This window comes from Scardinius erythrophthalmus, assembly GCF_964197995.2.
Source record: "Scardinius erythrophthalmus genome assembly, chromosome: 8".
Classification (NCBI taxonomy): Eukaryota; Metazoa; Chordata; class Actinopteri; order Cypriniformes; family Leuciscidae; genus Scardinius; species Scardinius erythrophthalmus.
In genome coordinates, this window is record NC_138228.1 from 43,145,640 (window position 1) to 43,163,073 (window position 17,434).

The window sequence follows — 17,434 nt, forward strand, 5'->3', positions numbered from 1 at the left end:
CTCGGCCACCTGGAAAGCCTGGGTCTCACTGTGGTGGATGTTGGTGAGCCTGGGTCAGGTCAGTTTGTTTCTTTTTATTAAATGGATTTTGTTTATAGCAAAGAATACACAACAACATTAATTTGGTTTAATAAACTTTATTTAAACTTTCGTTTGGAGTTAAGTGCGCACACTCTTTAACGTTTAGTTTGAGTTTATTCTTACCGTTTTTTTTTGTCTGTTTGTTACATCGGAGTCCCGTGAGCCGGTGCACCATCAAAAGGGGTTCGGGTGGAAACATCGGACATATATATATATATGGTTCCGGCCAATGATCGGGCCGCGACCATTCTGGTTTCTGCTCCGGGGGAACTCCAAGGACTATTCGCTTTTCTTTTTGTTGTTTATGTATAAGAAGTACATTTATTAAGTAAAGTTATTTCATAGTATTATTTGAAGTGTTTATGTATATTTGATGTTTTCATATTTGTTTATTGTGTGTAATGGCCATTATATGTCTTTGTATCCCCTTTTTGTGTTAATTGGTGCTGGACACCAATGTATAAAGTGGTTAATTGTTTCTGTGTGAGTGTGTGAGTGAGTGTGTGAGTGTTCTGTGAGAGAACAGGTCCTGTAGACCTTAGACCTCTGTAAATGTTTGAGAGGCAAATGCAGTGACTCATCTTTATTGTATGTTTTTTTTTTTTTTTTTTTTTTTGGTATGTTTGGTTTACCTCAGTTGGGTCAACATTTGCTTTACTTTTGTAACCCCATTCTGTGGAAATAAACCCCTAAACGTTTGCAGTAGCCTGCTGCCTCCGTGTTCCTTTCCTTTACTGGTCTCATCTATCACAATTGGTGGCAGCGGTGGGATGTGCCAGTAGGGGGCAGCGGTGAACGATTTTTTTCCTTCCCTACTTCACTGGTCAAAATGGGACCAAAGAGAGCTGTAAAGAGTGATGAGATGGCGGCTACAGGAGGAGCTGATGCTGAGGATCCACCAGTTTCAGGTGACTCACAGAATGTTACAGTGGAAGAGTTACGGAACATGTTCAGTGCACATATGAAAATGCAGCAAGAGAGAGATAAACGACTTGACCAGGAGACAGCGAGGCAGGAGAATAGATGGAGGGCTCTTCAACATCAGTTCACTCTTCTTCAGGAAGAGGAACATACGAGAACTACACCAACTAATGTTCATCCTGCTGGGCTTCAATATACCCCTTCGAACCAAGGGAGCGAGCAGGCAGATGCTCGGGGCTCACCATCCATTGTTGGTCAAGTTGTAGAACAGCCAAGGGCTATGACAGAGCCACGTCTACAGCCGCTTAATGAAGACGATGATGTGGAGCATTTCCTTACGACTTTTGAGCGGATAGCCGCTGCATGCCGATGGCCGAGGTCTGACTGGGCTGTGAGGTTAGTGCCGTTACTTACTGGCAAAGCTCGTAGTGCTTATGTGAACATGGATATTAATGAATCTCTTGTCTATGATGACGTGAAAGCAGCGGTTTTAAAGAAATATGATATTAATCCTGAGTCCTATCGTTTGAGGTTTCGGTCCACAGATGTAAGAGCTGATGAGACCCCTAAGGAGCTATATGGGCGTCTTAAGGACAATTTTAACAAGTGGATTCAGCCACAGAATCGGAGTAAGGAGGAAGTTGCGGAGGTGATTATCTTGGAGCAACATCTTCGGGTGCTTGCTCCAGAGCTTCAAACATGGGTAAAAGAGCAAAACCCAGAGTCAGCGGCAAAGGCTGCAGAGCTCCCTGATGTGTTTGTTGCAGCATGGAGAAGAGGTCAACCCTGGTCTTACAATCAATGGAAAGCGTTCAAAGACCCCAAAAGACCCAGTAAGAGCTCTGTATCACCCTCGAAGACAAGTATGACGGGAGGTAAGTTTGTGGGTGATAATGGTGGTCTTAGTGGGAAACTGAGTGTTAACACTAAAACTATTGTGTGCTATCAGTGTGGACAGGAGGGGCATACTAAGCCTAGGTGCCCTAATAGACCTTCCACCTAGACCTGATGACCCTACTTGTATAGCAAAGATTTCCTTGCATCATGTGAATGTGTGTTTGAATGGACAGGAAGTAAGTGCAATGGTGGATACTGGAAGTATGCAGACATTAGTCAAAACAGAGTTAGTTCCAGTCCATCTGTGGAACCTAAGATCTCCAGTGGCAATTAAATGTGTTCATGGTGACGAAAGGTACTATCCTACAGCTGATGTTTATGTAAAGGTGCATGGACAATCTTTTCTGTTAGAAGTAGGCCTTTCACCGGAGTTGCCATACCCTATGGTGCTGGGTCAAGATCTGCCTGTTTTGTTTGATCTCCTTCCATTGCAGAGTTGCAATGCAGCTATAACCCGGGCCATGGCCAAGAGTAGTGAGGAGGAGGTAGGATTACTAGGAGCTTTACCTTTTTTTTAAGCAGAACTTGAAGCAGAGCCAGGAAAGACGCGGAAGTCCAGGAGTCAGAGGAAGCATGAAAAGTTCTGACATGCAGTGATGAGTGAAGGGGAACCTGTCCCTGAGAACACACTGGGTTATAAAATACCTCGAGACATAGTACAATTGCAGAAAAATGACAAGGTAGTCGGTCCATTGTACAAGTGGGTGGAGGAGAGATCACTAGCAGGCCAGCCAGAGGTGGAAGGTAGTCAGGGAGTCTTTTGCCTCCGCGATGGGGCCTTGTTTCGTAAACGGAGTCCTGAGCCGCAGTTGGTAGTCCCCAGGGAGGGTAGAGAATTAGTCCTTTCTTTGGGTCATTCGGTACCCTGGGCAGGCCATTTAGGTAGACATAAGACAACAGCACGAATCATGCATCACTTTTATTGGCCAGGTATGAGGAAGGACATCGCCACGTACTGTAAAACTTGTCCACAGTGTCAACAGACTTCTCTACGGGTTCCTCCTAGGGCACCTCTTAAGCCTCTGCCCATTATTGGGGTACCTTTTGATCAGCTAGGTATGGATATTGTTGGGCCATTAGAGAAGACCAAGGCAGGAAACCGTTATATGTTGGTCATTACAGACTACGCCACAAAGTATCCAGAGGTTTTTCCCCTCAAATCCATTAAGGCTAGAGCGGTAGCTTCCTCCCTTATACAACTGTTCTCTAGAGTAGGTTTTCCTAAAAGTATAGTCACAGATCAAGGATCTAACTTTATGTCAGAGCTATTAAAACAAGTGTATAAACTGTTGGGTATAAAGGGAGTAAGAACCACCCCTTATCACCCACAAACTGACGGGTTAACAGACCGCTTCAATCAAACTCTGAAACAAATGCTGCGTAAGTTTGTTGTGGACAAAAGTGACGATTGGGATCAGTGGCTCCCGTATCTGCGTTTTGCCTACAGGGAAGTTCCCCAGGCCTCGACTGGATTTTCCCCGTTTGAATTACTATACGGACGGGAAGTGCGGGGACCGCTGGTACTGCTGAAGGACATGTGAAATGGAGAACAAGACTGTGTAAGTCCCACTCTGATTGTTGACTATGTGGTTCAGATGCATGAGACGCTGGAAGCCATGGGTACATTGGCTCAGGACCATATGGCCGAAGCGCAAAAACTGTTGACTGCCAAATGGCAGGGTCCCTTTGAAGTACTGAGGAAGCTGGGGCCGGTTACATATGAAGTTGCCACTCCGGGTCAGAAACGTTCGAAATGGACATTGCATGTTAGCCTGCTCAAAGAGTGGTTTTCCAGATCAAGGGATGCAGGGGCATTCATGATTCGGAAGGTAGAGGATGAGGAAGAGGTAGAGGCCCAGTATCTACCAGTTTCAGCTCCTTCTAGTCTATCATTGAGTCACCTGTCTCAAAGTCAACAGCTTGAAATTCAGAGGTTGTGTGATCCCCAAGTTTTTCAGAAAAGACCAGGACATACCAATTTAGTTGAGCATGACATTGTGCTCAGAGAAGGAGCTTGCCCAAAACGTATGAGCTATAGAATACCTGAGCGGCTCCTGAAAGCTTTGCGTGTGGAGCTAGATGAAATGTTAGCAATGAAGATTGTAGAACCATCAAACAGTGAATGGTGCAGCCCAGTTGTTTTGGTGCCCAAAAAAGATGGCAGCCTACAGTTTTGCATCGACTTCAGATATCTTAACTCCGTGTCAAAGTTTGATTCTTATCCGGCTCCCAGAATCGAGGACCTCATTGACTGTTTGGGTAAAGCCAATTATTTAACCACTATTGATTTGGCTAAAGGTTATTGGCAGGTTCCATTGAGTGCAAGATCCCGGGAACTGACAGCATTCCGGACCCATTGGGGCCTTTATCATTTCTGTAAGATGCCCTTTGGCCTTCATGGAGCTGCTGCAACCTTCCAACGGCTCATTGATCAGGTACTTTCAGATTTGACTGACTTTACAGCTGCTTACTTAGATGACGTTGTCATTTACAGTTCGACGTGGGAAGAGCACCTGCAACATCTGGAAGTTGTCATTAACCACATTAGATCGGCTGGGCTCACCATTAATCCGTCCAAGGGTTCCATGGCAAAGGCAGAAACTGAGTACTTGGGGTATGTGATCGGACATGGAGTTATTAAACCTCAAGTTCAAAGAATCCAGGCAATAAAGAATTGCCCCGTACCTCAGACGAAGTCTCAGGTAAGATCCTTTCTTGGAATGGCAAATTGGTACAGGAGGTTTGTACCCAACTTTTCTGTGAGAGCGGCTGTCCTTACAGATTTAACTCGGAAAAACTGTCCGAACCAGATTCGGTGGACTGAGGAGGCGGAGCAGGCTTTTCAGGATCTTAAGAATGCTCTGTGTCAGGGGCCGGTCTTATGTTGTCCAGATTTTGATCAACTCTTTATACTGCAAACTGATGCCTCAGATATTGGAGTAGGAGCTGTTCTTCTCCAGGGGACACAAGAAGATCGACACCCTGTAGCCTACATCAGTCGCAATTTGTTCCCCAGGGAGGTTCGATACTCCACTGTGGAGAAGGAATGTTTGGGAGTAAAATGGGCCCTTGATACCCTCAGGTATTATTTGCTTGGACGTGAGTTTGTGCTTGAGACAGACCATAAAGCACTACAATGGATGAACCGTATGAAAGATTCAAACGGCAGAATTACCCGATGGTACCTGTCGATCCAGCCCTATCGATTCTCCATTCAGCATGTCCCAGGTCGAGATAATGTGATGGCTGACTTCCTTTCTCGCCTGCCGGTGTGAAACCAGAAGTGGGGGAGTGTGTGGTGGATGTTGGTGAGCCTGGATCAGGTCAGTTTGTTTCTTTTTATTAAATGGATTTTGTTTATAGCAAAGAATACACAACAACATTAATTTGGTTTAATAAACTTTATTTAAACTTTCGTTTGGAGTTAAGTGCGCACACTCTTTAACGTTTAGTTTGAGTTTATTCTTACCGTTTTTTTTTGTCTGTTTGTTACATCGGAGTCCCGTGAGCCGGTGCACCATCAAAAGGGGTTCGGGTGGAAACATCGGACATATATATATATATGGTTCCGGCCAATGATCGGGCAGCGACCATTCTGGTTTCTGCTCAGGGGGAACTCCAAGGACAATTTCGCTTTTCTTTTTGTTGTTTATGTATAAGAAGTACATTTATTAAGTGAAGTTATTTCATAGTATTATTTGAAGTGTTTATGTATATTTGATGTTTTCATATTTGTTTATTGTGTGTAATGGCCATTATATGTCTTTGTATCCCCCTTTTTGTGTTAATTGGTGCTGGACACCAATGTATAAATTGGTTAATTGTTTCTGTGTGAGTGAGTAGTGTTCTGTGAGAGAACAGGTCCTGTAGACCTTAGACCTCTGTAAATGTTTGAGAGGCAAATGCAGTGACTCATCTTTATTGTATGTTTTTTTTTTTTTTTTTTTTTTTTTTTTTGGTATGTTTGGTTTACCTCAGTTGGGTCAACATTTGCTTTACTTTTGTAACCCCATTCTGTGGAAATAAACCCCTAAACGTTTGCAGTAGCCTGCTGCCTCCGTGTTCCTTTCCTTTACTGGTCTCATCTATCACACTCACGGTCAACTGGACCAAGAGCTCATTACTGCCCAGTCAGTCAGCCTCCTTTCTAGGTTTAGAGCTGGACTCTGTGGCAATGACGGCCCGGCTGTCAGCGCCTGGCCGCGTCTTTCCAGAAGGGCAGCACTGTACCCCCCTGAAAACGTTTCAGAGGATGCTGGGATGTATGGCTTCAGCTGCAGCAGTGCTTCAGCTGGGTCTACTGCGTATGCGCCCGCTGCAACGCTGGTTGATCGCTCGAGTGCCTCACCGAGCCTGGGCGCCCGGCGGCATCCGAATCAGAGTGACTCAGAGCGGCATTTCAGCACTGAAACTCTGGTTAGCAGCCGACTGGTACCAGCGGGGAGTGACAATGGGAGCCATCTCGCACCGCAAAGTTATCTCGATGGACGCCTCCAACTCAGGTTGGGGCGCTCTTTTCGAGGGCAGACCGGTCTTTGGCCTGTGGCCAGACCGGGAGAAATGTCTCCATATAAACTGTTAAGAGATGATAGCGGTCGAGAACGCGCTCAAACGTTTCCTCCCACACATACGGGGCCACCATGTTCTAGTCCGTTCGGACAACATGTCCATGGTATCCTACATGAACCACCAGGGCGGTGTCAGATCCAGGACCCTCTGCAATCAGTCAGAACGCCTTCTCGTGTGGTCCCAGCACTCACTGCGCTCGCTGAGAGCCGCACACGTGCCGGGCTACAAGAATGTCGGCCCAGACAGACTGTCCAGAGACAACATTCCCCCCGGGAGAATGGTCTCTGCACCCTCAGACAGTCCAGTCGCTATGGTGCTTTTTCGGCAAAGCGGAAGTCGACCTTTTTGTGTCGAAAGACAACACTCATTGCCCGAGATTCATCTCGAAGAGCGAGGACGCGCTGGCCCAAACCTGGCCCAGCTACCCGCTGTACGCTTTCCCTCCGATCTCACTGTTACCACAGGTAATCAAAGAGATCAGAGGAATGCGCCACTCAGTGCTTCTCATAGCCCTGCGATGGGAGAACCAGACCTGGTTCCCAGAGCTGGTGAGGCTGTCGCACGTAGCCCCATGGCCGATCCCGGTGAGAAGAGATCTTCTCTCCCAGGCCGGTGGATCGATCTGGCATCCCCATCCAGAGCGCTGGTCTCTGCATGCGTGGATAATCAACGAATACCCGTTGCTTTGCCAAAAGGGGTCGTGAACACGATCACGCAGTCTAGAGCTCCTTCTACGAGAAGACTCTACGCGTCTAAATGGTCAGTGTTTTCTAAATGGTGCGCTGCTAAGAGCCTGGATCCACGCACATGCGGGGTTCCGTGGGTGCTTTCCTTCCTCCAAGAGCTGCTGGACAAGGGCAGGTACCCTTCCACGCTCAAAGTATACGTTGCGGCCATTGCGGTGTTCGCAGAGCCGACGTGCAACCGTGCATTAGGAAGAAACGAGCTCATCTGCTTCCTTAGGGGAGCTAGGAGGATGAACCCCCCGTGGCCCCCCTCGGTTCCTATGTGGGATCTTTCTTTGGTCCTGGAGGCCCTGAAAGAGTTTCCCTTTGAACCGTTAGAAGCCGTGGACCTAAAATACCTCTCGCTCAAAACCGTTTTTCTGATTGCTCTGTCTTCAGTAAAAACGTGTGGGGGATCTACATGCGCTATCAGTTAGCCCCGCATGTCTCGAGTTCGGGCCAAATGACTATAAAGTCATTCCTCAAACCGAGACACGGTTACGTCCCCAAGGCGATTGGCACCCCCTTCAGGGCGCAGATCATCTCCCTATCGGCTCTCTTGTTATGTGCAGACTACTCTCATGTACTACTAGCTCTTCTGGTTGAGCTGCACTGTGGGATGAGATTCTCCATACATAGACCGGCGGAGCCGCTCTGTGTCCCCCTATCTTATGCTTGTGCATTGTGTTGGCCCGCGCTGCTGGCTGCCTATTCGCCTTACAGCTGTGTAAAGGGGTGATGCTCTCTATACATAGACCGGCGGTGCCGCTCTATTTCCTCCCTATAAGGTGCTTATGTACTTGCCCGCGCTGCTGGCCGTCTTTTCTATGTGTTGTACACAGACCGGAGCCCGCTTCAGCCCACGGGTCCACTTCAGAGCCCACGAGTCCACTCCAGAGCCCGCTTCAGCCCACGGTAGAGATGCGCGGATGGGCTATTATTTCATCCGCAACCGATTCACAAAACTCATCATCCGTCCGCCATCCATCCACACCAACGTTTTTGACCAATTTTCAAAACCGCATCCGCCCGCCATCTGCTGATTGGTGTATACATATATTTTTCATTTGATTGGTTCAACCGCCCGCCACCCGTCCGAATTTAATCAAAATATTTTTTTCCGTCACGTCATCCGCCCGATCCGCGGTTTATCCGTGTATAAACCCACGGGTCCACTCCAGAGCCCGCTTCAGCCCACGAATCCACTCCAGAGCCCGCTTTAACCAACGAGTCCACTCCAGAGCCCGCTTCAGCCCACGAGTCCACTCCAGAGCCCGCTTCAGCCCACGGGCCCACTCCAGAGCCCATGAGTCCACTCCAGATCCCGCTTCAACCCACGGGTCCACTCCAGAGCCCATAAGTCCACTCCAGAGCCCGCTTCAACCCACGAGTCCACTCCAGAGTCCACTTCAGCCCACAAGTCCACTCCAGAGCCCGCTTCAACCCAAGGGGTCCACTCCAGAGCTTTTTTTAACATGCTGGTTAAAAAAACATTGAAAATTAAGCAATAATTAATTGACTGTTACAATAAAGACAGCAGGCCCTGTTTTAACGATCTGAAACTCAAGTATCAAGCGCGAAATGCAAGTAACTTTGTGGGCGGGTCTCGACGCAAATCTAAAATGCGTTGGTCTGATGTAGCTACATTATTCATAGGCAGTAGCGTACCGTGTGGTTTTAGTCAGGGCCTTCAGTAACGATCTAACCCCCCCCCCCCCCCCCCAAAAAAAAAATACAATCATGCACTGTATGCACTGCGTAACATCAACGACGAGACAGCTGATCTTCAACCTCAGCGCACACGCACACCACTGTACATTATAAAAGCTGAGCTGAAACATCTCGCGCACGGATGTAAGTTAGTAATACAAATAAATAAAACATCTCCGGTTAACTAGCAGGACATTAATTTTCGTTTGTTGAATAAGATGCATTCTAGCGCTGAAATGTGTTGTTCAAGCTGAGTGCTCGTTGCCGCTGTTATCAGTGGCGCGGATACAGTGTTCTCTTGTGGCTCGCGCACAGTTTTCACTCAGATGCGCGCTTCAATCTATCGCCGTTGCGGAGACTTTCTATTCGTTGAAATCTTACAAAACAAAATGCACACAAACGCCTTGCTTGATATACAACCACTGATGAACATATTCGGTAAAATAAAAATAAAAAACTATACGAGTGTGGTTTCGAACCCAGAACCTCTGACACGCTTGGCTAAAGTTCTACCACTGGACCATCGTCGAACACAAAAGTTGTATAGTTAATAATGGATTTACTCACGTGGAAATTCTCGGTACTAACAAAATTGGTAGATCTAGAATGATAAATGTACCCAAAATGACCCAATGTACTAATGAAATTTATTTCTGGACATCGTAATGTTATTTTTCCTGAAAATTGTTATTGTACACAAACATGTATTGTATCTGCCCACCCATGTCGATGACATCAGCGCGGGCTAGCCGTCGACACATCGCTGGGCCTCTGGGGCGTTCTGTCATACGCATCACAATTTGATTGGCTGATAAAACACGTCAGTCAAAGTTATGATCAATTGGAAAACGGCAGCTTCAACGGAAGGCTAGCTATACTACTAGTGCTGGTCCACGGCGTTTAGATGACATATGTAAAATCCAGCTCAGACTCACAAAAAATAACCATATTCTTTCTGGAAATATAATTGTAACGTACTGATAAACAGTAATTGAATTTAGACATGTTCTCGGACCCTGATTCTAAAGGGGAATAACGTTATCTGCCTTCAGAAAATGACGGTGATTCTGAAAGTGAAAGTATAGCCCTACACCAAGCACAAACGGTGAATCCTTTGCCCAATATAGATGGTCCTTTGCCCAATGTCAGTGGTGGGAACAATGTTTCCCGGGGTCGGAGTGTTCATCGCGAAGTTAGCAGGCGTGTTAGTGTTGTGGGGAACGAGGCGGCCGCGGGAGATTTTTACCGTGCTAGCCATGGTGACCGCGTGCGTCTCCGCAATCGCGGCGAAAGTATTGTGGTGGAGGCTTTGTCTAATGCCACTGGGTACATTAGACGAGGTCGAAGTAGTCATAGGACAGTTAGGGGGCAACGTGGAGGCAGGGTGGGGAGTCACAATGACAGTAGTCCGAGGCTCCGAGCTGTGCACACTCTGTGCGCGCGCGAGGCAGATCTGGTCGCGCCCGCGCTGCTCGTAGCAGGAACAGAGGCGGTGTGACACGGGGCAGAGGGGCTATTATGCATAGTCTATCGCCAAGACCACACCATGAAACACTACAAGAAATGTCACCTGGATGGATAGGGAGTCATTATCTCTACAGCAAAAGCCCTGCAACATAAATTATTTTATTTTTTTTGTCTGCCATTTATTAGTAATGATTTACACTGTTGATTTACTATCTATTTCCCTGACCATTTAGTAGTGTACAGTATGTGTTCTTTTTTGTGTGTTCATGTCCTTGTGATGTGTGCGTCTTTGTCAGCTAAAAAACAAAACAAAAAAAACAACAACAAAAAACACACAAAAAAAATACTAACATTGTCTCTCCTCTTGTCTCGTCATCTCACTCATGATATGTGCCTTGCCGTGGCGAGTGAGCTTTTGAACTAAACAGGTCTTGTCTACTTGTGTTTGTGTGTCATATGAATAATATATATGTGCCCATGGAATCAGAGTGCCAACTGTATGTAGTAAATGGAAAATCTCTACAGCAAAAAGCCAACCGCTACATGCATTCGGTTTGTTTCTACCATTTATTAGTAATGATTTACACAGTTTGTTTACTACTTACTATTTACCTGAGCATTCAGTATTGTGCAATATAGCATACAGAAGGTGAGGGACATTTTGGGGGGAAAGAAGTGCTGCATTTTATCATTTAAACGTGAATTTTCATGAAAATTCTATAATCCAAGATGGCCGCCACCATATGACGTCATAATATGCAAATTAGATGGGAAAATGTAATCCCTACATAAACTTTGGGTCATCCTTAATATTTCTCTAATTTACAGAAAGTCTCTATCTTTTATCACTTTTAAGATATAGCCTTTTGAAATTAAGATGTCAAAATCGAACGTTTTAGAAAAAAACCTCTGGCGCCTAAAGGGTTAATTCACAGTATATTCCTGTAGACTACTTTCTCAAAAACACCAAATATCACCCAGAATGCATTTTTTTCTATGGTATATTGCTGTTTTAATGGGAAACAGCTTGTTACTGTGAAAATTTTGCCGTTTTTTTATACAGCAATTTTTTATAGTTGTTTGCCTTGCCCTTAAAGACCTCAAACTGAAGTTTTGTAACAGTGAAATTTACAGTCTATTTCAGAAAACAAATGGACTAAGAATAGTGAAAACATGTTTTATCTATCTATCTAAATCACTTAATGAGAAACATATCAAGATACTTACACTTTTGTGTGTTTTTTTTGCACCTGCATATACCAAAAAAAAAGGAAAACATTCTCATTTATCTCAAATAATGTATAAAATATTTTATATAATTTAAATTTCTAGCAGGATCCTACCTTCTGTAAATCAGAACAGGGCCGGCGTTCCGCACACGCACATCACGCACTGCGCGTAGGGCACCAAGTGCTTGGGGGGGCACCAAAAAATCTGGGTCGTGAAAAATCATCACAATAGGCTACTAGTATAAATAACAAATAAAATATGTCTAAAGCATGTTAATATACAAAAGCAATACAAAAGTAATATAGGCATAGACCAAATTAGTCAAGAAAAAGGTGAATCTCTGGTGCCCCCCTTCCCCACCTCCCAGTGGTCTGTTCGATTATGCCTCAATCAATGTCAAATTTGGCAGACACCAACCTCAGACATGGCCTCAAAAAGGCACCAAGAGTCGGGGGCGGAAAAAAGTAAAAAGAAGAGACAGCTGGATGATGCTCGCGCGTCGCTTGCAGGTAAGACAATGTTTTAAATAAAAATGTTAGTTTTGTAGCCCTTGCGTGTATGCATGTCCAGGGGCGTCGCTAGTAGTGCAAAAGATCCGGGGCTTTAGCCCTGCATGTTGAGTGTTTTATTTTAACGGGGGTCCGGGGGAAATTTTGAAACTTGGGCTGTTTAAGATGCAGTTAGTTTGTTTGAGAAGGAAAGGAAGGCCAATCGTTGGGGTCCTCATCGTCATATTTGAATGACAAATAAAGCTAATTTTCCCCCTAGGTAGGCTATTACGTTACAGATGTGTGCATAGGCTATTAGTGCAGAACGTTCCCTATTGTAATTTCTTTGCTTCAATACAATGTCTATCTGCCTCTTGGTAAGGTGAACTTTAGAAAAACCCTGCAACTGAACGTGATGTGATTTTGCCAAATTAGACCGCTTAGATTAGTTTTTTCGTTGTTTTTCTATGCTTTTCGGTGACGAATGTTCTATAAACAAGGCCCAGTTCGACCCTGAATTTGCAGATCGTCTGAAACTGAAAGACGGAGTGGTCTCAGCGATACAATATCCCGGTCATGAGTCTGAACTGCAGGCGGTAAAACTGCATCAAATGTCTGTTTTGCTGGCAATCGGCAATCAAAAGTTATCCACGGAAAGTGTGACGATGTATTGTGTGTGTTTCAAATACATTTGTTTAGCTGACCACCATAAGTGTCCATTTTTTTATTTTAAAACCAGTCCGTGCTTGTGACTCTTTAGCTCCGCCCACGCCACGCCTCCAGGAGCTCGACTGTTTTTGGAACGAACCGGTACAGCTGTATCTATCTTTTATAAATCTGATCAAACTAAAGACTCTTTCGGAGATATGAAGGATTCAATACTACTCTATAGGTATTCAAGATTTACATGAGATTGGCAGAAACTGTGTGTGTTATGTACCCTTTAAACTGTCTGAAAACAAAACAGGGTTCACAAACAGTCTAAATATGTTCACCATGGTCCATTTCTGTATATAGCAAAGAGTATACACTCACCTAAAGGATTATTAGGAACACCTGTTCAATTTCTCCTTAATGCAATTATCTAATCAACCAATCACATGGCAGTTGCTTCAATGCATTTAGGGGTGTGGTCCTGGTCAAGACAATCTCCTGAACTCCAAACTGAATGTCAGAATGGGAAAGAAAGGTGATTTAAGCAATTTTGAGCGTGGCATGGTTGTTGGTGCCAGACGGGCCGGTCTGAGTATTTCACAATCTGCTCAGTTACTGGGATTTTCACGAACAACCATTTCTAGGGTTTACAAAGAATGGTGTGAAAAGGGAAAAACATCCAGTATGCGGCAGTCCTGTGGGCGAAGGTCAGAGGAGAATGGGCCGACTGATTCAAGCTGATAGAGGAGCAACTTTGACTGAAATAACCACTCGTTACAACCGAGGTATGCAGCAAAGCATTTGTGAAGCCACAACACGCACAACCTTGAGGCGGATGGGCTATAACAGCAGAAGACCCCACCGGGTACCACTCATCTCCACTACAAATAGGAAAAAGAGGCTACAATTTGCACGAGCTCACCAAAATTGGACAGTTGAAGACTGGAAAAATGTTGCCTCGATTTCTGTTGAGACATTCAGATGGTAGAGTCAGAATTTGGTGTAAACAGAATGAGAACATGGATCCATCATGCCTTGTTACCACTGTGCAGGCTGGTGGTGGTGGTGTAATGGTGTGGGGGATGTTTTCTTGGCACACTTTAGGCCCCTTAGTGCCAATTGGGCATCGTTTAAATGCCACGGCCTACCTGAGCATTGTTTCTGACCATGTTCATCCCTTTATGACCACCATGTACCCATCCTCTGATGGCTACTTCCAGCAGGATAATGCACCATGTCACAAAGCTCGAATCATTTCAAACTGGTTTCTTGAACATGACAATGAGTTCACTGTACTAAAATGGCCCCCACAGTCACCAGATCTCAACCCAATAGAGCATCTTTGGGATGTGGTGGAACGGGAGCTTCGTGCCCTGGATGTGCATCCCACAAATCTCCATCAACTGCAAGATGCTATCCTATCAATATGGGCCAACATTTCTAAAGAATGTTTTCAGCACCTTGTTGAATCAATGCCACATCGAATTAAGGCAGTTCTGAAGGCGAAAGGGGGTCAAACACAGTATTAGTGTGGTGTTCCTAATAATCCTTTAGGTGAGTGTATAAACTATATATAATCGCATCTTAGTAAGACATAAGTCAAAATTTGAACTGCTTTAGAGTTTTTTGTTCTATTTTTACATTTGCATCATTATATATCATTATATAGTAAGCTAAAACCCAATGCTTATGTTTAAAAGTGTAATTCAGCAAATTCTCTCAAAACAATCCTGTCGTCACCAGCGCATAAAGAGTTGTATCCTTCATTTCATTGGAAACGAAGGACGCATTTGGAGGCTGCATCTGAAGGAGCCTTCGAATTGGGACAGCCTTCGTCGCGTTGTGGTGAAGCAATGGCCTTCGAATGCGACCTGTGAAGGATGCAGCCTCTGAATTGGGACACAGCTGAGGTCTTTAGAGTAGGTACTACTAGATACTAGGAAAACTGCAGGTAGGTGAGATTGATTAGGATCTGATCTAAACTCTGCAGGACAGTAGCCCTCCTGGGCAGGTTTTGGGGAACCCTGCTCTACCGCCTCAAGCACACACTGACCTGGGACAGTGATCTGTAGGATTGTGGAGTTCCCTGCACCATGTAGGTTCTGTGCCTCACAAATGTATTCCCCACTATTATTATGGGTCGCAGTAAAGGAAAGCACACGCGAGGCACCCACTTCTTCCACTATACCATCCTTCTTCATGAACCACCTGTGGACCACTGGAGGGTTGGCATTACTTTGGCAGGTAAGGGTTACATTATCACCAAGCCAGACTGAGCCTGTAACAGAGATCTGTGTTTCCTTAGGAGGATCTGTGGGCCAGAAAGAGAAGAAACTGAGTATTTTCATAAAAAGAGAAAAGCTGCAAATTGTGTTGGGTTAAAACCTCACACTCCACATTGAGGATGATGGTCTTGTGGCTGAGCAGGGGTTTGTCCTGTCTGTCTAGCAGATAGATGGAAACACAGTTCACTTTCAGCTCATGATGGTGGATCGATGGGACGAAGTTCAAAATGGCAGAAACATTCTGTGTCCCATCAGCATTCAGCTGTGTCCATTGTGTTATGTTCCCACCAAATGCAGGATCCCATGTTACATTTGGAGAGTTAATGGGGCAAGGCGCTGGAACAGTGCAAGTCAGATTTCCCACCTCACCCTCCCTGAGTCTCGGCACAATCACATACGGCTCAGGCAACGAATCTATCAGGATATGGAGAGGAGAAAGAGTGATGGTAATGGTATTCATTTGCATAGAAACTCTGAGCATTTACAAATAATTACACTTTATTTCAAGATGCCCTTGTTAACGTGTAATTAGGTAATATTACAGTTTTTTTACAGGATACATTTCTCAATTAATTGATAAGATAACAGTACAATTGATAAAGACTTTTGGAAAACCAGAACTCAGACATGTCTGATCTAGTTCGCAGCTAAGAACAGCTAACATACAGTAGGAAGTGTCTGTGTGAATGACCTAAAGAAAACTTTTTGTTTTTCCATATCGTGAAGTATTATACGCCAGCATAAGGCGCCAAGGGAAAGTCTTTAAAGACGCTGATTCATTCAGTAACAAACCAAGGGTAGGGATGGGCAGTATTTAAAATACCCTAGGCCCATTTGAAATACAAAATACTATTTAATGAAATTTGTATTTAAATACATTTAAGTTCAGTATTTTTATAAAGTTAACCTCTTTATTAGGCTACTGATTTCCTGTATCAACTAGTTCATTCACGTGAGCTGGAGCTGCAACCTAGCATAGGCCTATATACAGTACTACACAGAGAGTTAGATATACGGCTGGAGATTTAATTATTTGTGTAATTGTGTATATTTTCATATGCAGATTATTGTTCCCTACTTGAGTTTGAAAATAAAGCTTATTCCATTGAGCACAGGGTGAGAGCATTTTCTGCATTAATAAGGATGTGAGAATGTCATGAGAAGAAATAAAAAAAAGTATAATTATTATTTTTGTCCAGAAAGCTACCCCAGGGGGGGTATTTATACTGAAGTGATTTATTTTGCAATATTTAAAGTCAGTAAAGTGGACAGCATGGATTTACAATGCAGAACAACCCACCCCCACACAAATGCAAAATGAATGGTGAAATTATTAACAGCTTTTTTGGAGCTGTAACAGTTTTTTATATTCTGAATGAAAATCAGCATATTCAAATATTCTTCAAGGTTTTACTCATGCCTTCATTTGTGTGTGTTTGCTCTGGATTATTTTAGACAAATAAAATAAAAAGAAATCACCACTTTCTCATTCATTCCTATGGGGGTCAAATTGACCCGCGAGGGAAGGATTTGGTAGCCTACTATTTTTATTACAACCAATTTTATTGTATTACAATTTTTTTGTGTATTCCAAGTTTAAGTGTGACAAAAGTCCTAAGGTCTTGGACCACTCCGATGAACACTCATTTCATAAAAATGTTAATATTTTGGGTCAAAACGACCCGAGGAGAGGATGAGCTGTTGTCGCAGGGAAAAAAAATGTTTTGCCACGTGTTGATTTCCATCACTGTATGTACAATTTTGGCGCTCCAACACAAACAAAACACAACTATGTGTTTTGGGAGCAAAAATACACAAAATTAGTGGCAATGTTTGACCTAGAATGTAAGTTGCTTATAGCTATACAATGTGCCCCATAAAACTCTGAACATTTTTCAAAGATGTGATGCCACAAACCGCTTAAACTGAAAAGTAATGTCTGATTCTTTCTGGAACATTTGCATGGCCTTACCTGACACATTTATCTGCACAGCTGTAGTTGCAGTCACACTAAAGCCCTCAGATGAAATCCTGAAGAAGTAGCGATCTGAATGCAGGCTGGTGAGATTCATCATGACAGAAGTGCAGTTTTTCTTTTGTAAGTCCCCCACCACCTTTATCAGAGGTTCCTTCTGTCGGTGAGCGTTGGTAAAAGCCTCTGTATCGTAGAGTGACCACAGAGATCCTCGTCTCCAGGTTGCGTTTGGTGAAAGGTCAAGATATTTTTCATTCTCCGTTGAAATTTCAAATCAGGGAATCAAAAGGCAGGAGCCGCTGGTGGCGTTTAGGGTTTTGGGGACAAACGGTTTCATGTCATTACACCAAGCAGCTGGAATACAAATGTGCTATAATGAAATGTAATTTATAGGCTACATGTACGCATTATAGACTATATAGCCTAGATTTA

General features: G+C 44.3%; 1 protein-coding gene across 1 annotated transcript; it reads right to left on the reverse strand.

The window, feature by feature from the left end:
- Positions 1–14,461: 14,461 nt before the first annotated feature.
- Positions 14,462–17,099, reverse strand: LOC308694392 (myelin-associated glycoprotein-like; the record flags this gene model as incomplete). Its single annotated transcript, XM_081371896.1, has 4 exons — positions 14,462–14,631; positions 14,796–15,053; positions 15,133–15,441; positions 17,000–17,099. The coding sequence occupies 4 exons, from the start codon at positions 17,097–17,099 to the stop codon at positions 14,462–14,464; spliced, it is 837 nt and encodes a 278-aa protein (XP_081228022.1).
- Positions 17,100–17,434: the final 335 nt, after the last annotated feature.